We start from the raw sequence: 25,525 nt of genomic DNA on the forward strand, positions 1-25,525 counted from the left end.
CAAAACCGGAGTTGTTGGAACACCGTGTGAAGTTAGTCAAATAAGTTAGACTTGGAGTGCAGTTAAAGAACTAAACACATCCTTGTAGGTGCTTCATCTCAGATTTTTAGACAAGCTCATTATAATTTCATCTCAGTTTGCAGGTTGAATCCAACTAAAACTTAGCAGAAGAATGATGGCTGCCTGCAAGCCCCAAAGCTACCCAGAATAAAAACCCATAAGGGCAATAATGTAAATCAACTAAAGGCAAAGTCAAAACCCACTAATTAATTCGGAGTTTGACAAGGGATTAAACTAAACAAGTACCTCATCGAAGATACCATATCATGGGCATGGACATGAATAAGGTTCTTTTTTTTTTAGTAGAAGCTATGGAGGGAGGAGGGGGGTGGGGGTGTAACGTGTACACACAAACATTCTTGGATGTCTGAGATTTTTGAACATCTGTCCACAAGATTTGAAGTAAAAGAGGTCAACCAACTGAGCCATACTCTACTAGCATGAATAAAATTCTTTTAGGAATGTTAGAGAGATCACATTATTGTACAACACTATATACCATTTTTTTTAAATACAAGTAATCGCCTAAACTACAAGGAGGAGGGGGTTTCTCACATACACACACTATCAATGTGTCATAGGAATTTGAACTTGAGACCACTAGTTTATAAGTTAAGACTCTTTTTCACTGGGCTATATCTTGTTGGATGTACCATCTTTTCAATAGAGATAAGATCCACGAGTACAACTAGCTCCCAACTTATGACAACAACAAAAAAAACTAAGTCTCATCTATGTTATAGATGTGATAATAAAATAACGTTGTCTTCTTAGCATTTTTCTGTATTTTTTCTACCTAAAATAATCGTAGATGTTTTTTTATATTTCTTCTATCTAAAATAATAATATGTTTTTTTTAATACAAACGATAATTTATTACAAATAAAGAAAATTTTTCACATCCATAATATCGTAATGTCACGAGAATTCCAACTTAAGTCCACACCTCTAGGGTCATGTTAACAAAAAAAGTCGGTGAATGTGCTATTTCTGTCTCTCTGGCACCACTTTTAAAATGTCGAATTGTTTGTTTAAATTTTTAATTGCTTAGTTTAATACCCTCCTTGATCCTTATCTAGGTGGGCCCCTTTTGCTGATTTGGCAAGACCCGGTTAGGGGTGGGGCTGGTGAGCGTGTACATTATTATGGAAGAATCTTCAGTCTTCAGACTTTTCAACTTTCCAAAACCAAAAGGAAAGCGACGTTGAGTCGTCGGCTGGTCAACACTCAGCAACAAGCTCAGCTGCTGCTGCATTGCATTCGGTAAACTTTCTTCCTCTTCTCGATTCATTTGCATGTAACATTGCAACTCATAGAACAGATGATCTTTGTCTCCGGTCCCAACTTTTCATTTTGCATCTTTGAATTAATAATTTTATTTTTTAATATGTCTAATTAATCCTCTGCCTCGGTTTGCTCATTTCAAATATTAATCTCTGTTCTAGAACTTGTTGAATGAGTCTCATACTTTAGACCCTGCAATGGGGTCTTCTCGTTCTCAAATGGTCGTTGGGTTTCTGTGTTTTGTTCACAGAAAGAAGAAAAGCATGTCATTTTTTCGTAAACTCTTGAAAGGGCTTCTTGGTGGTGAAGATGAGCATGAATGTTATTATGGTGAAGATGTGCCTGAATTTTATTATGGTTGTTACAATCAGCTTCCCGAATTACACTATCGTGATTATCGTTACGATAATTCCCACAGATACCTCTTGCCACCCCCTAAACCCCCATCAACTCCATCTAAACCAGTCCTGTCTCCCTTTAATCCACCCTTCATCTTCCCCTAAACCTCCTACATTGTGTAGAAAACCGCAATCTTCTTCCCTCGATACATCTTCGTCATCTCCTAAATTCGTAACGTCTTTATCTAAAGTACAACAATGGTCTTGTGGTTATGCATTTTCAACATTCCTTAAGCCTCCAACATCTTCATCTAAGCTGCCCCCATCACCTGTTTTTTACTCCATCTTCATCATCCCTTCAACCACCAACACCTTCATCCACATCATCTCCGTTTTCTACTCAACTATCTACTCACTCCTCTAAGCCACTTCGGGCTTCATTATTTAGGCCACGTCCTTCTTCATCTAAGCCACATCCATTATCCCCAAAACCTCCAACATCGTCTTCAAGACCATCTCCATCTTCCCCTAATAGAACTCCATTTTCCTCTGGACCACCCTTTTCTTCAGATAAGCTCCCTCCAATCTTTAAGACATTTCTATCCCCCGCCTCCTCAAATGAAATAAATTAATAGGGGAAGAAAAATTATGTATGGGTTGACAAGGGTTCATTACCTATATTCATGATTCCTGGCGATATCAAAGATTTGATCAAGAATGACATTGTGCCTAAAGTTCTTAACCAGCCTCTGTCTCTCACGACATACAAGGATTACTTTGCTGTTCTGTTATATGCTGAAGAGTTCTACTTTGAGGTATGCATGAATATTTCTCTTTTGTAATGCCTTCTCCTGTTAACTAGTTAGTTGACCGATATCAAACTATTTACATAAATACGTTTGTAAAGCACTTCTCTAAGTTTCAATTTTTGAAAGATGCGAGGATATTATCTGCTAATGAAATCTTGCTTGTATGGTCTGTACTCTGGATTAGCTTAGCTCAGATGGTTCATTGACATTTAAACTACGTATCTCCAACCTTTACGCATATTTACTTGAAGAAAAAGTAAAAAAGCAAAGTGATAACTATTAGCTTGAGATGCACTGCTGCTCCTTTCTTAACAACTCAAACTTTTAAGGTCTCGTGGTTGTCTAACATGGTATCCGAGCTTTGATTGCAGGTGGTCGTGAATCGAAACACTCCAATCCCTCATTTCTACTTCTTTAATAGTTTGCAGGGTGGGGCTGCACTTTTATGTTTCTCTCTCTCTCTCTCTACACGAGAGGGAGGAGGGTGTTATCTCGATATGCATTGTTAGCTAATTTCCTAATAGCTTTAGCTTTAGCTTGATATTCTGTTTAATCAGAATAGAAGTAGAGGTGTCTGAAAGATTCTTGGAAACGTTTCTTTTCCACATGGAGACAAGGACCCAAGCAACTTGGAAACTATTGCAACTGAATATTGATGACACAATATCAAAACAACTATCCAAAAAGACAAAATATTATTTGGAAATTTTGCATATATTAAATGTGGTAGATTTGAGGTTTAGATAACTTGCACCTGTTAGATATCCAATTGTAGCAAATCAAAATTGAAGACAGATAATTTTAGAATCTGTTTAAACAAAATACAGGCATAGTTTTAGTTGCAATCAGCTTTGTGCTTAAGAGCCTTTTCTCCTATGACTGGTGGTATGAATGATGGGTTATAGAATGTTGTGATAGATAGAACAATTTTATCTCCTCAATCCTTCATGCTGGCTTTGAAGAAAAACTTATGTTGTTATTTTGAATCAGAAATGGCCTCATTTCGATTTGGAGAATGTGACATTGGCGTTGCATGAAGCAGCAATTCACAAAAACCAGATAAGGAAGAGAAAACCTTTGTAGCTTTTGAGATGGATTTTTTTTCCTGAGAATCGCCCATTCCTTTTATCGAGGGACTTAGTCTATGCGTGACCATCAGGTAAAAATGTAGTGCAGTTTCAGGTAAGCTCTCAACATCCATCAACATACGCTTACATGTTAAAATTATCAACATTATTATAATGATCTTACATGTTGTCAGGAGCAGTCTTGTAAGTTGTAAGCGTATGTTGATGGATGTCAGCGTATCGAGGAGCAGTCTTTGATCGAGGGGCTTTATATATCGAGGGGATGTAAGCTTATCAACATCCATCAACAACACGTTGTCAGGAGCAGTCTTGTAAGTTGTACCAGTTGAATTTGAAGATGACTTCTACGTTCATCATGATTCGACTCAAAAATATGATGTCAGCTTCTCATTCAATAGAGTCTGTTTGAAACGAGCTTACCAAGCAGTTCAATATGCATCAGATGCTTTGTTTCGGAACTTCCTCTTTCCCGATTGTATTTCCCGTACAAGCATTCCAACTGCATGAGCGCTGCTCTCTGCCTGTCATAAACTTGATGCTGATCAATTATCTGCAGTTCGCCATATTTTAAGCATTCAGGGCTCACCACCTTACTTGGTGGCTGGCCAGCTATGTGTCGAAAGAAATGCTTTTTGGCCATCCAAAACTGGAGTGGTTGTTTGTGAAGCAGTGCACCAGTTATGTCAAATGTCAACAGAAAATAGGATTCTTATACGTGCTCATAATAACCACTGTTGTGATGTGCTCATGAGGAGCTTGTTGAAAGTGATTCCAGAGTCAGATATGTTTCGAGCCAATGCTGCATTCCGTGAGATAGATGGGGTACCTGAAGACATCCTCCCATCATGCCTTTACAAAGAGCCTTATTTCTCTTGTCCTCCAACTGAGGAGCTTAAAAAATTCAGGGTGATTTTCTCGACTTTCACGAGTAGCTTTCGGCTACATGACGAAGGCCTAAATGCAGGACATTTCAGTCATATTTTTCTGGTGGATGCTTCGTCTGCTATCGAGCCAGAAACAGTAGTGGCCCTGACTTTTGCTGACAAGAATACTACTGTTATAGTTACTGGTGAACGAGGAAACCGTTCACATTGGGTTCGAGCTGACATTGCAAGGGAAAAGGGGCTGAAGATTTCATTGCCATATAGAAGCCTCAATCCAATGTTCATCACGCAACTGGATCTGCATAGCAAGAGTCGGACAACATCCAAAGGCTATAACTAGAACATTCTAAGTTAGTTTGCCATTTGCCATCAAATGTATATATTTTCATACTCTTGAGGTTCTGCAGATGATATCTCATTTGGTAAGCTTAAAACCATTTTCTTAAATGCCATGGTTTTTGAAATAAGCCATTGCTGTGGCTTCGTCCCTTTCAATACGATATTTGCATGACCCATTTGACTGTTTGCTTTTAAAATTTCTTGGTTCTCTTTTAGGGTAGCGAAGTGTGATGTTTGGTGGCTCTACAGATTGTTGTTACTTCCAACTGTTCTTCAACTTGGATAAATTTTGATTCCAGAGCATTCTTTCCAGAATTTGGGGAGTGCAGTTGAAGAACCTGTTGCAACTTAGCAGACCCAACTTTAAGGAAAATCCTCGTCTCAACTAAACATTTCTCTGCAGATAGAAGTTATGTTTCGATTCCAAACGACAAGCCTTTCTCCCCCAGTAAAGATAAGTAATAGTATTTTCTATTTTTCAGTTAAACTCAACAGCTGAAATCTGGTGAAATTTGAAACAAGCAAATTGCAAGTATCAAGCACTTCTGCCTTGCTACATCACACAGCATTAGGGTTTCAATATGATGGATCACTTTGATTTTATTATCAGACGGAAGCATCGGTTCCGAAAATCTAATTGAACAGCACACCATGAAAACCAGTACTTCAACGTGAACTTTGACTTCAATATATATTAACAAACATTAACAAAAACCATCTAACCCCATGTTGTAGGAGATAACTTGCTTCAAGTTTGCTTGCATAATTGACCCGACTTCATCCAACATGCTTTTTTCTTTTTACAGGCAACAAACCTGCATGTTAAAATCAAGAAAATTGTTATCAGAAGAGTGTAGCAAAACAATGAAAAGAACAATCTTAGTGTCACGAAAATTATTCAGCTCCCACACTGAATGAACTACAGTTGCCACACACACCAAGTATCAGAAAACTGATTCAGATGGGAGTGGTATTGGCCATCCAACAGTAGGAAAGTGCAGCAAAAACGGAAAGTTGCTGCCAAGGGGGAGAAGTCGAACCCCTGTTCAAGTCTAGGAGAATACCATTGCCCAGAAAAATGTTATGCATAAGTCGAGAGAATTTGTAAAATGACCCATCACCAACCCTAGCAGGAATACAATGCAAACTCAGCTCAACCCAATTCTATGCCTTAAAATGTCATGATGGGATATGAAACACAAATTAAGATCAATTGGGATTATTGACAAATAGAACGAGAATTGGAATAAATATTTTCATAGAATTAAACTTCTGGGAAAGCCATTCCAATTACAACAGCAAAACCTTCAACTAAAACCCTAATTCCTCTTCTTCTTCTTCTTCTTCTTCTTCTTCTTCTTCATTCTCTCTCCTCCTCCTCCAACAAAACCCCCCAAATCCTAAAACAATTTGAACCCTAAAAAACCCTAATTTGAATACATTGCTTCAAATTCACAAATTTGCACAAACCCCTTATTCTTCTTCTTCCAGCCAGCCAAAGCTAGTTAAATTCTAACCTTAAAAATCAACTACAAGAAATTTAATCAAAATCAAAAGAACTTCAACTCCCTCACTTCTCCCCTAAAACACACAACAAAAAAGGCAAAACAGAGACATACACATATTTATATATACCAACAAAGCACACCACCACCAGCACGAACCAACCACCAGAAACCGACGGTCTATAATCCGGGTCTTCAACGCGGGTTGTCTTCTCTCCGACCAGAATTCCCGTGCCCGCCCGACAAAGAAGCCAACAAATTGAGATGTCCTGGAAGGTAATTTCCCACTCTGGCCGCGGAGGCCTCGCCCATCGGCTGTTGCTGTAAGAACAACGAATGCTGTTGCTGCTGATGCTGCTGGTGTTGCTGGTGGGAAACTGCCGACTGGGCCATCATCTCCGGCGGCGGGGTGGCAGCGAAGCTCCAGACCTGCCCGAAGTGCGGGGCCCAGAAGCCGCCAGGACCCCCCGCGGTGGGGCCAAGCATGGAGGCCATGGAGTGGCCGACGACGGAGACGGCTCCGTCGTTGGCGTGGTCGGAGGGGTCCTTGGCGTCGTGGCTGTGGTTGTGGTTGCCGTTGTCGTCGTCGTGGGCCCCGCGGACGCGCTTGCCTAGTATGAAGGGGGTGGGGCCGCCGAGGAGGTGAGGCTTATGGTCGGAGGTGGTGGTGGAAGAGGGGGCGGAGGAGGGGGCGCCGCCGCGGAGGGAGACGGAGACGGTGGAGAAGGAGGCGGGGGTGGTGCCAGTTCCGGTGGCAGCGATGATTGAGGGCTCGGCCTGGCGGAGGAGCCACTCGATGGTCTGGCCGTCGGACTTGTGGCCGAGCTCACGTGTGAGCTGGAACACACGTGCGGCGCATATGATGGGCATGCGGATGCGGCGGCCTCGCCCGTCGACCTTGCTGTGGCGGTCCTTCGAAGGCGGCTTCTTCACGGACAAGACGCCGTTACTAGACGGCCTCTGCGACGCCTGCTGCTCCACCATCCCTCCTCCTCCGCCGCCGTTAGTGAGCTCGTTATTGGGCGCTTCGGAATTAGACATGGAAGAAATTGACGGTATTTAGCTGGGTTTATGGTACACACAGACTGTGTACGTTTTGTTTGCTTGGTGTGGAAATTGTAGAGAGAGAGAGAGAGAGAGAGAGAGAGAAGGGACCTGTTTGAGTTATGGAGGTTTTTGGGGGAAGAGAGAGAGAGAGGGAGGGAGGTGAGGGGGCTGGGCTGAGGGAAACAGAGCTCTCTCTAATGATTGAGCTTCCAGACAGGAGCTGGTGGAGACAGAGGAGGGCACATGGGGTGGTGGCCCCCACTCCATACAAGCATTCTTCACCTTCACACTTCTTCCTCACTGTGTGAAACACGCGCAACCCCGAAACAAAACAAAACAATTTAAATATTTTTATTTAAACATATAATTTTGCCTGATCAGTCAACAATTGGTCAAAATTGGATTTTTCAGCTGGTTAGTAAAATCATGAGCCTTAAGCCTTGATATTCAAGCGAGGGCATCGTGTCGGGTGGCGGGGGGTTTATGAAACGGCGACGTAGAGGTTCTTCTCCTCGTCTTGGCGTGAGGACGGTGGGTGATTTGGCTGTGGGGTGATGACGTTGTTTTTGTGTTCAAGTCTCTCTGCCGCTGCTCTGATTTGCTGAGTACTTGCTACTTTAATTTTTCCTCAGTTCATTTCAAATTTGCAAGTAATAAGGAAGACCATAGTAGCAACAGTAATGAATCCCCTACACCTAGCTCCATTTAATACTACCATATCTATATATTACTCATACTTACAACGTGGGTCCATAAAAATTAATGCACACAGTATTAATGCAAAAGGATTGTTTCCCCTTTCCAAAACTATGGCATCAAAATCTTTCTTCATTCCGTAAATATGAGTTAGGTTAGTTAATCAAAACTAATGCATCCATTCTTTTGCACTAAAGTTGGAATTCATTTTTCTTATATTAGAATGTTATCGTTGTCAAAAAATAATAATTTATTTGTTCATTCCATCGATTTGTATACTACTAAATACATTATTGTGAAAAGAAAAAAAAACACCAACGAAATTGTCAAATTACATATATTATACTTGAAAAAATTTGAGTATATTTCTGTGAAAAATAAGAATAAATAAAATATATTGTGGATGATATGGAAACTCAAGTCACAAATCGTCCTGCATGTAGCTCAATAACACTTTAGGGAGAAGGTGACATATATGCTGGCTGATGAGATACAAGCATACCATGGCCTTGCAATAAATCAAAGGAAAATGAGCCCCACCGCACATACTTTCTACTTTCTATTTCTAGTCCATTTTCTAACTAACCCCACCTACAACAAATCAATATATAATCAACCCTCTCCTTTTCCTCTTCTTTTTTTCTTTTTTTTTAGGATCCTTTTTTATTGAGAGGTCCCGATAACATATTAAACTCACATACACTATACGGATGCTAAGACTCGAAACCAAAACCTTTCAATTTCTTCTTTTTTTCTTTTTCCCTTGACCTTTGAATTTTGTAGGAAAACTCCGCGCCTTCTTTAAAAATAGCCCACCTTCTACACAATAGCAAATGCTTAATCAGTGCTCACCCTATTTTATTATATTCAAACTCTAATAAATTCAAAGAATTTGGTTTCTAGATAGATTGACCAGTTTCCTTGATGAAAAGCCTGAATTTTATGGCATACTTTTTTCTTTTCTTTTTTTTAAATTAAAAAAATTTTAGAAATAGGGATACATTGCATTGGGGAGGGAGCAGTATTCCTGGAATTCGAACAGGTAACCAGGGGAAAGGGGGAGGGACCTCACCACTAAGGTAAACCCCTCGATCATGGCACACTCACTTAGTTCCATTAGTCAGCCGACATTTTTAATGATTGGTTCAAATCTAAAAGCCTCAGCTGGATTTAGCTTGTAAACAATCATTAATCAAGCTTCCTACCCTACTAATCCACATATATCAATAACAACCAACAAGTATATAACCTCTAAGCCAATAACCCATCTATTATTAGACCATAAGTTGCCAATAGGGGTGGGCACGGTCCGGATTGGTTCGGTTTTACTCTCAAACCACAGCTGAACCAATAAGAAAATAACGGTCCGGTTTGGTTCGGATTAGTCTAAAATCATAATGGAAACCGAACCAATCCAAACCACTTGTAATCGGTTTGGTTCGGATTGGTTCGGCCGGTTTGTGCCTAACACAAAACCATGCATTTTTCAACTTGCTCTTACATTATAATGCTAACATTTTGCCATTATATCATTCCATTCCATTCCATCAAAGGCTAATACAACATCATTCCATTTATTCAAAGGTTGTCCAATGTCTAGCATACATCTAAGTTCACAATTTCCATCAAAACAAACATATACAAAATTTGCATTAACCAAGTAGCATTAAATTTACTCATTGCATTCATCACAATACAAACAAATGAAAAGCTTTTATCACAGAGAGGTAAATACTTTTATCACAGAGGTGGAGTTTGAATGCGTATGAAATTATGAAATGGACCCATTAATTAAGATTGATAGAGTAAGAAGAGCCACACAACACAAAGAGCAAACACACATAGTAGAGATAGAAATAGAGGGAAATACAAGCACACACAAATAACTGGGATATGCAAATTAGAAGATCAAAACGTGCACCAACATTCAGATACGCGGACTCACAAAACGCACACAAACATTGCCACATGTAAACTAAATTAAATAAATAATAAATTGATTTATAATCGGTCCGGTTCGGTTTAGGACAGTTTTTAAAACTCTCAAACCACAGCTGAACCAAATCAAACCGGTTCGGTTCGGTTTTTCAAAATGTTGACTTTTTCTTTGGTCAAAACCAAACCAAACCAATCCAATATAATCGGTTCGGCCGGATTGACCGGATCGGCCGGATTGATGCCCACCCCTAGTTGCCAAGGCCAACGCCTTTGAGGATGCTCCTATCTGTCTAATCATTCTCAAGCCTAATGTCACGTTGAAGAGGCAAACTTCCTTCAAGGGCACATTTTAAATTTTTCTATAATGCGAATTAATTGGAGAGCGTTTGGAGCTGTTATGTCGACGAATTCACGTCATTCTAATACGGAGTATATATTAATTTATAATTTTATTGAACTGTATTCTTATCAAATGAAATCCATACCAAAAATGTATACCCTTCACTTGAAGTCATCAAACTTCTTTCAAATGTTGGCAATTTCCTTGTCGTCGTCATTGAAAATTATAAAAATAAACTAAAAAAACATTTTTGTTTTCTCTTTTCCTTATTTTTTAAAAAAATCTAATTAGCGTGGAAAACGTGTTACGCGGGAAGACGTGATGTGCACTGTCAGGGGCGCGTGGAGGAGAGAGCTGTCGTGGCTTTAATGAGGTCAGTAGAGAGAGAGCGAGTAAGTCGAGTGGTACAAAATTGACACATAGACTGACATAAGGCAGTGTTTTTATTTACGTAATTTGCCACTTTTGTAGTTCTGAAATTCAACTTCAAATTTTATAATTTTAAAAATAATTTTTATAATTAAAAAAAAGCCCTTCCCTTCTATTCTATTGCGACAATGATGAGGCAGACGAATGTTTGGGAATATGATATACACAATAATTCACGCCCTTGGTTCTTGGATTCTAAACCCTAGAGATCCAACGGTGGAAAGTTGTTGTATCTTTTGAATTCTTGTACACATCACTTGAGCTCATCCACTCCGGATTCAAACCCTTGTGTGAAGAAAGTCAAGGCCATACATTATGAATTAGAAAAATGTTTGATGTGTGCATTATGGAGATTAATTAAGAGGATAATGTCGTTTGCTGCTGATTGTGTTTGGTTTAATTATTTGGAGAACTGGGTTCGGGTTGGATGTCTCTTCTTCTTACTCTAGAACATGCACTTTTATTGGACAATCTAGAATGTCACGTTGTGATCACTTTCAATTTTAACAAGAGGATGCCCATGAATCAATAAAACGGTCCAAATTTAATTTGGTTTAGATCTCGAGCTAATAGTAGATTAGCCGAACCAAATCAATTCATTTAGAGATTCACTTCATAATCGATTGAGCGAATATTGTATATACCAAGGAATAGATAGAGAAATTTTGAAAGAGAGTTGTTTGGTGAATGCAAAATGTTTGTTGAATTTAAACACACTTATAATGGGAATTGATCACCCACGAGCGATTAATTTTAGCACAACTCAACTAAATCGGTATGTAATATATGATAGGTTCATATTTATCTAATTGTGTGTCAATATAAATTATCATAGTTCCTTTTATCATTAAAATATGAATTCATTGGTAAGAATCAAAGAAAAAATTCGATAACCAACTAACTATTAATCGAGTGGTATTTCTCCCTTTTTTAAAAAGAGGTCTCATTACACAAGCTAGAAAAACATTACAGAACCCGAATCTACAAATTGAAGTAAGCCCTTTATGGATGGACCAAAAGAAAAGAAGTAAACCCTAGGCTATATGATTTCACCAAAGAAAAAAACAAAGTAACCCTATATGAGGACAAAAATGATGACTAGTTACTGCCTCTGCTGCCACTGCAGAGACTGGAGTACGTGCTGCCCAAATCAACAAAACCCTAGTAAAGGTGAAAACCCTAAACCCTAAAAACACTCACACTCACAAATTTCATAAACCCTAGATCTAATCTCAAATCGCAAGAAAAAGTAAAAAGCTCCAAAGTCCAAAATCTGCGCCAAACCAAAATGATCAGGAGTCTCTCAGATGAAACATTAAAAAGGAAAATAAAATAAACGAGCAATTTTAAGAAAACCTCCCAGAATTCTGTGATGTTATGATTCTGCCAGATTTCAACCCCCCTAAAGAAAACCAACTCAGTTGTACGTTGTATGGCAGCTGGCTTGGCAGCAGAACACCAGTTGGCACTATCTACCCAGATTTATTATTTACATGGGCCCATGTGGGCCTCAAACTTAAATAATTTAAAACTTGTGACTTTTTTTTATAGTAAAAATTGTAGTCTAAATTATCAAAAAAATTTACCTATAATGGAAATAAGATTGTTTTTCTATTTCCAACCAATAATACAATGACATGTGAAAAAATTTATTTTATGTGTTATTACATTATTGGTCAAGGATAGCAAAAAGTGATATTCTCATTACATGAGAGTTTCTCTTAGATAAGATTTCTCACACACACGCACAACTATGATGCCTTAAAGATTAGAACTTGAGACCTTTAATGTGCAAGTCAATACCATTTTTAATTGAGCAAGACCTTATTAGCAAAATTATGACTAATTTATTAATTAACTATATATATGTAAATGTGGATAAAGTCAGTTCACCAATCTTCTCATTCTTTTCACGAGTTGGATCTCCCTTCCACACTCGCATAGGCGCACTTAGCTGTGTAAATGATTAGTATTTGGATAGATTAATAGCACTAGTACTATTTTCTTCCTCGTAAGTGGCAGTATATTTTTTTATTAATATTTTTTGACTAATCCGAAGGTCTTGGATTATTTTGCCCCACAACAGAGACGCCCATAACACGGTTTCTAACTTTCTACAATGTAAAAGTACAGAGCAAAAGATTTTTTTTATTTTTATTTATTTTTAAACGACTATTGCACACACGAGGGCATATATTCCGTATCCTAATAACGCGTTCATGTGCTGCTTTTGATTAATTAATCCTCAATTATTATGATTAATTATGCCCTAATTATATCTTTTTGTCTAACCACTACATTATAATATTATTATATTCTTCATTATTATATAATCCCCAATTGGGGTTTTGATAATTTTAATTAAATCGAATTTTGACGTATGAATGATGGAACATTCCCCTGTAAGCCCATGGTTGTGGTTGATCAGATCATGATCTTATTAGATTATTATTTATGCAAGAATTAAAGATTATAAAAAATTAAAAATTAAAGTTTTCAAAAACACATGTTCCTGGAATCTGGGGTTTTGTGTTTGTTTATATTTGGTATGGGGTGGCCCTCCCCAAGGGGCAATAACCTAATTTCAACGATATCTTTCTTGCACTTTGCTTGGTTGAATTTTATTTACAAATGAAATTATAAACAAAACAACATAAATAAATGAATATAACATAAAAACAAAGGCGGACTTTGAGCAACCGACTAGCCTTTGGTCTAGTGATATTTATTTTCAGTTGATTGAAGGAGGTCTCATGTTCGACTCATTAATTTTGAGTATATTGATCAATTATAAAAGTATCTTGTTGTTTGTCGAAGAAATAGACGTGGAACATGATTTCTTATTTCTTTCCTTTCCGCCTCTTTATTTTTCCCTCTCTTTTTGGTGTTGTTCCCGCCATTTTTGGATAGAAAGAAAAAACAGCAAAATCCGCCTGAGATCATGAAATGCTTAAGATCTGCAATGGTAATGAAATTGTATATATACCCTTTATTTTATATTATTAGAAGATTTTTTTGTTTTTTTGTTAATCATGTATAAACAATATGAAAATGTTACACCACCTTAGTACTTAAACAATTTTAATAATAGATTTAAAACAAAGGATAATAGAGCCATTGAGGTTAGCTCAAGTGGTAAAGGATGGTGGGGTAATGAGCGAAGATTAAGATATGTCAAGAGTTTTATTTCTTCCAGTACAACAAAGCAAAACGAAAGTCAACAGGTAGTTACGTATTAACAAAAACTTGTTTTAATTGTAGATCATATTCGAACGACTGCTTCAAATACAATATCATGAAATTAAGTGAAAAACTCCACATAAAATGTAAGAACTTTCCCATTTGAACCTAACATCTCCTTAAATTAAAAGTGTATGCTCCCACATTAGCCATGCTATATGTCTCTCTCTCATACTCTAGTTCTTTTTTTTACTTTAATAACTTTCATCACATTACACACGCAACATAAATGTACGATACATCTTAACATAAAGTCATGGATGTATATACTAAGCCAGACAATAGGAAAGGTAACTCTATATGGTCACAAGCCTTCCAAAATAGAACTTGAGAGAAGTAAATTCATATGTGCACATGCACACGTGAATGTGTTTAGTTTGCGTAATTAAGTAACTAATCAAGTGCATACATATAGTTAATTTGATTGACGATGGAAGATGATGAACCATTAATTATATGGGCCCAAACCAAAAACTCATCATGCATGTGAAATTCCCTGATGGGTCTACATCTACTGATCATAATTTTGTATCTTATTTTGTGGAGAAATTTCAAAATGACCCCAACCAAACTATTGCATAGATGTACACGGACAGGGAACATCCAAATAGGATATTTTGGGTTATATATGGACCATATGGTTGACTCATAAGTTAATTTTGGGTCCTCTATTTGACTCATCTCCCTTGGGGTAATTTTTTTTTGACTATGCCATTCATGCTCTCTAGAGTCAAAATTCAAATTAAGTTCATGTTTGACTCTTTTCTGTCGGTTATACATTCTTATGTAGAATAGTTATTTCTGCAACCGAGGTCAATTGTTTAGGAATATTATGGACAATCGGCCAAGAAAATATTTCTAACATATAAAATAAAATACGTATCTTTACCTTTTTTCTGATTTGATTTGATGATTAATCTGGTTTTCCGTAACATTGAAGTGAAGTTATTCATTTGAAAAAGGAATAAAACGAGTTTTTTCCCCACAAAAGTGGAAGCAAAAACTGTAAAAGGCGTCTCAAAATAGGTCATGCATGTGAGCAGACTCTAGTTGACCTTATCTGGATTCACCAGTCAGGAGACTGATGACAGGACCTGAAAAAACAAAAATTATAATAATAAATTTAAATATATTTTTAGCTGTTTTAAAAAGAAACAAAGGGCCACAAATGACATGAGGCTCCAAATTGTCCAACAAATCAAACAGCTGGAGCCCATCTCAACCATTTTTGGAATTATTTATTTCATGGAAAACGACTTCTGAAAGAGCTTGAACAAATTTTTTTTATTTTTTATTTTTTATTTAATTTAAAAAAAGGATATTATTATTATGCAGTCTTTAATTTCGAATAGGAAGATTCAAAAGGTCACCGGCACGAAGAAAATTTTCTAGAGAGGAGCCAACCATAATGTGCCACATTTCTAGACTCTTCGTTAAATTATTGGTTCAACTTTTTTCTTTTTCAGAAAATTAAAAAAAAAAACTTTTCAAAAGCATGATGGCTGTGAATTGAATGATGCCATTTGCGGAAAGGTTATGCACTAATCAACGCCTCTCCATGTCAAGTTACAATCTATTAGCTTTGATGAAACTTGTCTTGGATTCTTTCTAGTTGCACAAAATATGTAAAGATTTCATAAGTGTTGCCGTATTAATTTGTTTAGTCGATAGAGTAGATTATTGTTAAAACGTAATTTATAATTGACAGTCAAATAACATAGCATGTCGCATGTCTGATGAGAGCACATTGCCCAATTTTTCTACATTTTATTTCGTTTCATGATTCTCTTTTCTTATTTTGTTGAAAGAATAATGCTTATGGGCCCATTTGTACTTTATTTGGGCCCAAGCAAAAATAATTTCGAAAGCGGAACACATCAACAGTACCACCCCTTGCAAATAAGCAGAAGCACAATTCGTTTAATTAAAACCTACACTGCATAAGCTTTTGCGGTTACCTCGAGTGGCGAGAGAGGGTAGAGAGGGGTTAAAACTAGGATAGGTTAAGTGTTTGATCCATTCTAATGTAACGAGAAAAGAAAACGTACAATGCATTGATTAAGGAAACTTAGCAGGTCAAGACTCGCTGGGAAGAACATTGAAGAAATGATAGACTTCTTCTTCATCAATTACACCTACCTCTGTTGAGCAAAGTAAGCAGCAGACTTGCTTGAAGGTTTGGTTACCTGCAGGAATTGCTTTGCTCTCAGAAGATTCTCTCCCTAGTTTGCCCTTTCTAGGTCTTCCTTCTTTTTGATGGAACATTTGATCACTTCCAGTCTTGCAGTTAACAACAAACACTGCTCTGTATTGGGTCACATACTTTTCATGCCTGCAAGAAATCAAGCTCAGATATAACCGAAAAAGAAGAAGAAATCAAGCTCAGATACCATTTAAAGATATACATGATTACATCATGAGTACATCTCACCCATAACAAAAAAATTTAAGTCACCATTGGAAACAAAACATTCTGCAGCTACCGAATGCAAATACATAGAAGTTTAGTATGCCTCCAATTGCGTGAATTGGGAAGATGATTTCACAAGCCCCTCTGCTAGTTGTACAATTACTTATTTTTTTATTTTTTGACATTGAAAAATGCTTGTATGTATACATAAATTTACTTTTTCATCCCTAATTTTACTACAACTACATGCCAACTTTATCACTACCACAACATGATCACAACTTTTGGTATCATAATTAACTATCACCTCATAGTAATTCAAAAACCACTAAAATAATCTAATTATTGCCTGCCTCCATCAGCTTTACATAAGCACCTCAATACGTATAAGGAAATTAATACCAGCCTACTCAGTTCTGCACCTCAATACGTATAAGGAAATTAATACTAGCCTACTCAGTTCTACTACTACAAGAAACTTGATAACACCGTACACGTTACCCGCTCTTGGAAAATTGTTAGTTAAGTCCAAATTTCTGAAACAAGACAATGGGACTATTTTTTGCTCAAAATATCAATCCTCTCTATAAAAACGATACCAAAACTCCATCCATCCATATGGAAAAGGATTCTTTTTCAGAAACATACACATCGTCACTATGAAGAATTATGACTATGCATGCTTCTTAACTTGGAGATAAAGTTTGTGCTGATTTGAGTTGCACCCCAAGATCAGTTTATGGTTCACAAGGTAAAAGGCACCGAATGTTCTAAAGGAGATTAGAGGAACTTAGCTCCTATAGAAATTTTCTTTTTAAAATGTAAGACTGCAACAACCTAAACTTTCATAAGCAGTTCAGAGCAGACTAACAAAACCTTAACCAGAATGGGGAGATTACAAAACCCTGATTAGACTGGACAGAATGCTGCAAATTAAACTGTGACAGCTACTCAAAAGTTCATTAGCTGGTCTGGCTTTCATTCTAAGTGCCTTTAGGGGCTTGCTTTTCTCTTTTGTTATAAAGAAAGAAAACACAAATCACCAAAAGAAAATATAATTTTGTAGCGGAATTTTCAGCAAGATAGCTGTTATAAAAGGGTTTAAGTAGTCATTCACATATTCCCCCTCCAAATTGTTAAACTGAGCTTGTTTTCTTAGCTATCCCCATGTTTGGTTTGCTTTCAACTAGAGAAAATAGAGAAAAGAAGAAAATTTGAAATATTTTATTGTGAACAAAAGGAGAATAAAGAGAAGAAATTCATTTTGGTAACTAATACCTATGAGCCCACTTTCCCTTCAAATTTTACGTATCTTGCAGAGAAAGTTTGAGAAGAAAACCTAGAATATTTTCTGTACTCAAGAAAAATAAAATTCATTCTCATTGATAACCAGCCAATGGCAAGTCAGAGAAATTAATTATATTTTTTTTCCTTTCTCCTGGTAATGCAAACTAGTGTAACTTCTACCCCTGATACCTTTCCTACTCTTATTGTCCACTTTGTTAATTATCAAACTAAATCATAACTTACCTAGGATCCTACGAACTCATATGAAAAGTGCTTTTTAAAGCCTAAAATACCAGTACAAGATTGAGAGTGTACTGTAAAAACATTATATCCCATCAAGGATCCATTCCAACCAATGCTACACTCAGGAATCAGACTTACGCAAAGAGATATGAAAAATAAAAGGAGACAGAGCATTCGAGCCTTCCTAACTACAGCAGCAAGAAAAGGAAAAGGCAAGCCATAAAGACGCTTTTAGGGATGGGAATGGATGATACCACTAACCATGCTGACATTCTTATTAAAAAGTACTGACATTCATATCCAATGCATATACAGTATACCTTTGACACTCCAGGCATAGTGTGGTGAAACAAGATGGACAACTAAGCACAGCATCAGAAGTACGACCTTTCCTTTTCGTTTGAACCCACAACTCATCTTTGTCATCAATATCTGAATCATAGAACTCGGGTTTGACGGAGTAGTCTATTTCATCGTCATCAGAAACTGAAATACACAACATATCAACATGGGTTACATTCAAAACTTCAAAGAATTACTCCATTGCTATATAACAGTACTTAGCTGGAGCTTCAAATATCTACAAGCAATGCCGGACAAAAGAAATGATTTTCAATTGCAACTTAACACAAGACATCCTTTCTCATTTGATTGTACATGTCGAATATACCAAGTAAAATGGATACCATTCATTGCCAATATGAAATTCATTCCAATAAATTGAATACAAGGAGAATACAACCTATTAAACAGTCCCAAGACTGATACTTATGACGTTTACAAAAAAACTTTACTTTTGCTCTGAGTACAATTAATATAAGGGTTTTAATACAATAATATACCTTAGCATTCAAAAAGCTTACAAAATTTGAACAACAAACAATCACACTGACAGTATTCTAAGTTATTTAATCGAATATAGAAATCACAACATATTAGCCCCAAATAAAATAATATGAAAACAAAGAAATCAAGAAATCCCTGTCTGGGTTCTGTTTGGTTGGTGAGAAAACATGGAAAGGGAAAGGAAAGCGCGAGCAGAATGGAGGGAAAATAAGACGAGGAGAAAGGAGATGAAGAGAATTACCAGTTTTCTGAGAATTGGTTGGAGAGCCCACGGGGGGGTCTCTCTTGTCATCTCCATCTACTTCCATCTTCGTCTCTGCTCTGTTCTCACTTTCTTTCTTTGTATCTGCTGGGTTTAAGTCGGACTTCATTCGTATGGGGCTCTTCTCAAGTCTGTTCGGTGCTTCTTTATTTATTTATTTTTGTTCATTGATGACGGTTTGGGTTGCGTCGTGAATAAAGGTGACTCGGTCTGAATTTAAACAAAAATCACTTTGTTTAGAATGAATGGTTGTTTTGGTTCAATTTTTTTTTTTTAAAAAAATCACTTTTAAACGAAAAACCTCACGGGTGTTAGCGTAAAAAACTTTTAAATAAAAAGATCAATAGATTTAAAGTTTCATCTAACTTCAAATTTAGCATCTTGTTTAGACTTTGATTTTTTTCGCCTATGGGCTTTTAAAGATGGCGGAAACTGGAGAAAGAAGAATCCTTTGGGCCTGTAAAGACTTTCAAACCCATACGAGTGGTTTGAATGACGGAAGAAGCCGAACCTTTCAAAGGGAAAGTTTGCCTCACCAAGAAAGCAAACAAAAGAAAGCTCGCTTTACATTTTGAAAGAGACAAGCTAACCACATAAATAGACCGAGAAATTGTTTGCCTCATCGAGGAAGCAAGCAGTAAGAGCCAGAATCTTACTTCCTCACTGAGAGAGCAAGGTCCAGAGACCAAGCTCATGTCAGAGTTCCACCACCCAAGCTATCAGAAAGCAGTCGAAGGTCACCTTTTCCATTGTTCAAATTGATCAATTGCGAGTGAAAATGTAAGATGAAAGTTATGAGGATTGATTGGACGTTTGTGAGAGCACGACCATAATTATTGTCTTGGCTAAAAGTAATACAAAGTCTATAAATAGCAGAAAGATTGATGAAACGAGGGTCTAACACCAATCAAACAAATCAAGCTCAATGACTGCTCAAATGCACATTTTACTCTTTTATCCTGTAGTTCATAGTTTTTAATCTTTGATCGTTCATTCAATATATTAACAAGTTCTTAAGATACCCACATTTCTTAAGTTATTTCTTGAGCACCACTCCATCCATCCAGATTTCTTGGGATGCCTGCATTTCTTAAGCTGTCTGAAACTATTGAGCTATCGAGCCTAGTGCCACCACCAAGCTACCGAGCTCAATGATCGAGGCCCAGAACCTTATTGTCAATAATCTATTCCTATCTCGGTCAAAATCGTTCGTAAAGAAGTTCCATCCACATCGCCAAGCATCACTCACTTGTACCCGCGACCATTTCTGACTGTGATACTGGCACGCCACACACATTCACACCAAGAAGGATGTCTTTGTTATTAAGTTCGCTCGGCCCGCTCGATTATTTTATTTTAAAATAAAGAATTGTTTTTCACTATAATTTCTCTCATTTAAAAAATTTGACTTACAAATGAGTATGAACTTGAAAGTGACTTTATAATTTGGAGGTTTATGTAGTTAACCCTATTAATTATAAAAGAGGACAGATGATAAAATTGAGCACAACTTATGATATACAACAGATTTGGTATTGCGTGGCCAATAGGCTTCCACGCCAAGTGAGCATTGCATTTTCGTTCACTCAAAAACTCAAAAGACTCATCAAAATGCTTGCTTTTCCTCTCTCCCTCTATCTCATTACAAAACATGGACACCATCGTCTCCAATTCCGCATTACTATTCATACCACCACTCCCTCCAGTCCGTACAGTTGCTTCAAACTCTTACTCGCCAACCACCTCTGCTCTCGCGCTCTCGTCGAAGAAGCTCTTCTCCGGCTTCTTCTACAGCTCTGGAAGCCAGAGAAGGCAACTGGGTCTTCGTAATTCTTCTTTTTCTGCTCGTACGGTTCCTAAGTTTACAGTTGCTTCCGGTGGTGGTATTCAGCAAATTAACGAAACCCAGTTCCAGGATACCGTTCTGAACTCGGACCGTCCGGTTCTCGTCGAGTTCGTCGCCAATTGGTGTGGTCCTTGCCGCTTAATCTCTCCTGCTATGGAATGGGTCGCTCAGGTTCCTCTCTCTCTCTTTCTCTGTGTCTATTCTATGTATCTATACATTACATGGGATTTTATTTATTTATTTGATAACCGGAACCTATACATATATGTGTTTCTATTTACTATTGTTGCCTTTTTGGAGCATGTTCATTGTTTCTAAGCAGTGGCCTTTGAAGGGAAATTATGAAAATGGGGAAAAGTTTGAGTATTTGAGAAATTGAGAATATAGAAAGAAGTAATTACATTTATTTTGAGTTTCAAGAGAAAGAATACAAGAAAGGAATGGAATTTTGCTTAAGAAATTTAATGGGTATGATCAAAATTTGTTGAACTCTGGAAATGGGTAATGACATATGGCATCTACACAAGTTAACATAACACAGTGTGGTTGGTTGGAGTTGGGTAGACTTTTATTGATTTGGGAAATGAGAGCTCTTGTACTTGTTGTTTTTGTAGGAATTAGAGTTGAAGTTAAACTATCTTACCAAAAGAGAAAAAAAAGTGTAAACTATAGGCTAAAGGTCCCCTGCTTTGTTTAAGAGTCCAGAAACCCAATTTTTGTTTAATAGTTTTGGATAGCAGTTCATCTCTCTCTGTCTCTCTCCCAGATATGCTTGTTTTTACTTCTTGTTATGAACAAAAAACACACACACACACAATATTAGTATAAAAAATCTTTCCGGCATCACCCCAGTTCGAGGACTCACAGAAATGGCTCGGATGGTGCCACAATCGAAGAAATGTATGATCATTTTGAAACAAGGTTTGGAAAAATGTCTTGAAGAAATGGGAGGACAAGTTGCTTCTTTCAAATTATTTATGCTGTCAATTTGCCTTGGATTGTTATCCAATCTATACAAATGATCTGATATATGAGTTTATTTGTTGTACTCAGGAATACAGAGACAGGTTAACAGTTGTTAAGATTGATCATGATGCAAACCCAAAACTGATTGAAGAGTACAAAGTTTATGGGTTGCCAGCTTTGATTCTCTTTACGAATGGACAGGAAGTTCCAGAAAGTAGGAGAGAAGGAGCAATTACAAAAGTGAAGCTGAAAGAGTATGTGGATGCTTTATTGGAGTCAGTATCAGTTGCATAGTTGCACTTCCATTTGGATAAGCAGAGGTGCCAATTCCATCAGCTTCAACTTGTGTGTAATATCAATACTCCCTTCCCATTTGTTTTTATTTTTTATTTTTAGTGTATTATACTTGGCATTCAATTGTATAATTTGAGCTGTAAATTTCCGAAAATTATCATTAGACTAGCTCCGTTGATTTACTCCTCATCTGGACTGGAGTATGCTTCATGGAGCACATAAATGTAAAAGATAGTATTTTGGTTGTCAAAATGAACACTAGAAATGTAATCAAGAAATGAAGCCAAATGTGGTGTAGAGAAAATTATAGACTAAATAGAAATAATTTATAAATGCCAGATAATGTCATAGGTATTGTTCATCACCATGGAAACAGAGTAACAGACATTATGCATGAATTACCCATTTCTTTATTTTATTTGGTTATCTTCAAAGATCGTTTAGTAAATAAGTTTTTTATAATTACTTTGGGAGCTGTTATTGGCACTCTATAAAAGTCATTATGCAATCGTGCTTATGTTTTTATAAAGGAGGAGCAGTGCAAGATGATTTTTTTTTTCTTGGAGTGTCAATATAATATATATATTAAAAGCTATTTTTCATAAATAAAACCTAACAAGTTATCTTTTGATTTTGATGAATGGGGAGGCAAGATTCGAGCTCGGGACGTAACATTGGGGAGAAAAAAACGACTAGACTAATAGTTAGTTGGTAACCAAAGAGGTAATTGAAGATATATATATTTGTCGTCATGCAATAGTACAATCGTTGATGATAATGAAAATGATAAAGGTACAAGGATAATTTATGTTTGAATAGGAAGAGGCAAATCAATAGTATAATTTTATTGGTTTTACAAGCAAGAAAATGAGTAGGACATCAAACTATGCAGCCCTGTCTTGCCTGCCATGAGTCACAGCCTCATCAGGGATGTACTTGCCCCAAAACCAGTGTGCCTTCCAAACTCTGTTCATCTCTTCAATGGGCACGTTCTTTGTCTCAGGCAGGAAGAATGTGATGAAGATGGTCATAATGATCACAAAGCCAGCAAAGAAGAAGAAAAGACCAAACTTCAAGTGACAAAGCATGGTGAGAAACACTTGGCCGATGAGAAAAGTGAACAACATGTTCACTGAGACGTTGATGGCTTGTCCGGCGGATCGGATCTCCAGAGGACAGATCTCACTGGGTACTAGCCATCCCAATGGCCCCCAAGACCATGCAAAGGCTGCTACATATGCACATACAAAGAACAAGATCCAGTTGGCTTCACCTTTTGAAAATGATCCTTCTCCACTCACACCAAACTCCTTGCCTATCATCACTCCGACAGCAATCTACAATGTATGTAGTGCAAGTTTAGTTAGAAATATGCCCTTTAGAAATCAAGTTTTAATTGAAAGAAATTAGTTTCATATAATTTCTTTCAATTGACCACGTAATGAAGTACCTGACAGATGATCATTTGCACACCACCTTGAAGGAATAAGATTCTTCTTCCAAACTTATCGACTGTGAAAATGGACACTAAGGTAGCAACCACGTTAACACCGCCAGTGATGACAGAGGACATGAGGGAAGCTTCATTTCCAAAACCCAACGTCATGAAAAGAACAGGTGCGTAAAACATGATCACATTGATGCCCGTGAGCTGCTGAAAGAATGGAATGAGAAAGCAAATGATAAGTTGAGGCCTATATCTTGGTTGTGTGATGTTCATCCATTGGTTCTCCACTCTGTTTGCAACCTCAGTAGCATTAAGAAGGTCTTGGAATTCCTCATCGACGTTGTTGGTGCCACGAATCTTTTGTAACATTTTCTTGGCCTTCTCAGGGTGACCTCTTTCTAGGATGGAATTTGGAGTGTCAGGCAGAAACACTGCGGCAAGGGTCATCATCAAAGAAGGGACGGCTGCAAGAGCCAAAGAGATTCTCCAGCCATATCCACCCTTGATCTTCGCAGTGCCGAAGTTAACAAGACCTGCCACTAGAATGCCAATGGTGATTGCCATTTGGAACCCCATGTTGAGCGCTCCTCTAATCTTTGTTGGAGCCATTTCAGCTAGATAAACAGGAACAGACTGCGAACGACATGGTGATTACAAATTAATTAGCCAGCTAGCTCTAAAAATCGAGTAATGCTAGACAGATCACATTAGCGAACCATATTATACGGTAGATGAAGATATGTATACCTGATTAGCAAATCCAACACCAATACCAAGCAGCAGGCGACCAATAATTAAGAGTACAATGTTATTGGCAACACCATTTAGGACAGAGCCCATAAGAAAAACAAGGCCAGCCACAAACATGGAAATTTTTCGGCCAAATTTCCTAGTTACTGATGAAGCAAAGAAGGAGGCCACCAATGCTGCAATGTAGAGGCAAGACGTGAACAACGTGAGGAGTTGGCTATCAAATTTGCAGTACTGGTTTTGACCAGCAGACTCATTCTTCATTTTATGGTACACAGATGGGAAGAACTTGCTCAAGAACGACTCCATTGAGGTCACTCCTCCTGCATATGGAGAAAAGTTGTTTAGTACTTGTTTTAATGTAATCTCAATTCTTTTAAACATAGAGAAAAAACACAATTAATTGTTGTGTGTATGAAATGGTGTTCCAAATTACCCGAGATTCCAAGATCGTATCCGAAGAGGAGACCTCCCATGGCAGCTGCAAGACAGGTGAATACCACAAAGACAGTGACACCGCCTTCATAGCTCCTCCCTCCGTCTCCGCCAACAAAACCTCCTCCAGCCATTGCTCTACAAAGTCTGGCAGTCTGAAAGTTCTTTGAACTTTAAATATACTTAGCCAAATGATTTTGTCAAAAATCTTTGATATCCACTATCAATTAGAAGAAACAAAGGTATAAATCTTTTGATCCTATCTTCGTTCCTTAATTACATTTCAAATCCCAGAATGTTCAAGCATATAAAGGCCCCAAAATGCAACAACCTGCCCGGTTGTATCAACAACTTAGGACTAAATTCTTGTGAAGCTGCCATATTTAGGTATGAATGGTTGGATATGTTAGGATATAACAGTAGATAAAATTCTTGTTTCGATTAGATTGAGATAAGTAGTTGCTGATATCAAACCAGTCGTGCTGTTTGGAGCTCTAAATTTGGCGATGTGTGATTATTGTTAGTCAAATTCTGACAGGCATTACCATGAAAACCCATACTGTAAATTTGAATATTATATGAACATATCTTTAACCATATAATTAACCAGAATTCTGATATAGAAAGCTGAGTCAAGCTAAAACCCCCTGTCAAAACCTCAAACCTTTTTTACAATAACAATCAAATAGTTGGATGTTAAATCGAATAATTAACGGTCAAGATTTCACCATTCAAAATTCTA

At 37.4% G+C, this 25,525-nt stretch overlaps 4 protein-coding genes across 5 annotated transcripts; 1 reads left to right on the plus strand and 3 right to left on the minus strand.

Annotated features, from left to right (window-relative positions):
* On the minus strand, positions 5,371–7,566 carry LOC109946489 (transcription factor TCP7-like). Of its 2 annotated transcripts, none has more exons than XM_020554521.1 (2): positions 6,422–7,566; positions 5,371–5,617 (listed from the first exon to the last, which is right to left on the minus strand). In XM_020554521.1, exon 1 carries the CDS (start codon positions 7,346–7,348, stop codon positions 6,503–6,505), a length of 846 nt encoding a protein of 281 aa, XP_020410110.1. In that variant the 5' UTR covers positions 7,349–7,566; the 3' UTR covers positions 5,371–5,617; positions 6,422–6,502. The 2 variants fall into 2 exon arrangements, with proteins under 2 accessions (XP_020410110.1, XP_020410109.1); XM_020554520.1 differs by having other exon boundaries at positions 5,741–7,566.
* LOC18792265 (E2F-associated phosphoprotein) lies at positions 15,736–19,410 on the minus strand. The gene is made up of 3 exons (XM_007223482.2): positions 19,025–19,410; positions 18,258–18,423; positions 15,736–16,329 (listed from the first exon to the last, which is right to left on the minus strand). The coding sequence occupies exons 1-3, from the start codon at positions 19,152–19,154 to the stop codon at positions 16,074–16,076; spliced, it is 552 nt and encodes a 183-aa protein (XP_007223544.1). The 5' UTR covers positions 19,155–19,410; the 3' UTR covers positions 15,736–16,073.
* LOC18792961 (thioredoxin X, chloroplastic) lies at positions 20,615–22,455 on the plus strand. Its single transcript, XM_007225843.2, has 2 exons — positions 20,615–21,062; positions 21,945–22,455. Exons 1-2 carry the CDS (start codon positions 20,697–20,699, stop codon positions 22,149–22,151), a joined length of 573 nt encoding a protein of 190 aa, XP_007225905.1. The 5' UTR covers positions 20,615–20,696; the 3' UTR covers positions 22,152–22,455.
* Positions 22,264–24,917, minus strand: LOC18792931 (sugar transport protein 10). Its single transcript, XM_007226552.2, has 4 exons — positions 24,785–24,917; positions 24,346–24,671; positions 23,602–24,231; positions 22,264–23,488 (listed from the first exon to the last, which is right to left on the minus strand). The coding sequence occupies exons 1-4, from the start codon at positions 24,915–24,917 to the stop codon at positions 23,036–23,038; spliced, it is 1,542 nt and encodes a 513-aa protein (XP_007226614.1). The 3' UTR covers positions 22,264–23,035.

This window comes from Prunus persica, chromosome G1, assembly GCF_000346465.2.
Source record: "Prunus persica cultivar Lovell chromosome G1, Prunus_persica_NCBIv2, whole genome shotgun sequence".
NCBI classification, from domain to species: domain Eukaryota; kingdom Viridiplantae; phylum Streptophyta; class Magnoliopsida; order Rosales; family Rosaceae; genus Prunus; species Prunus persica.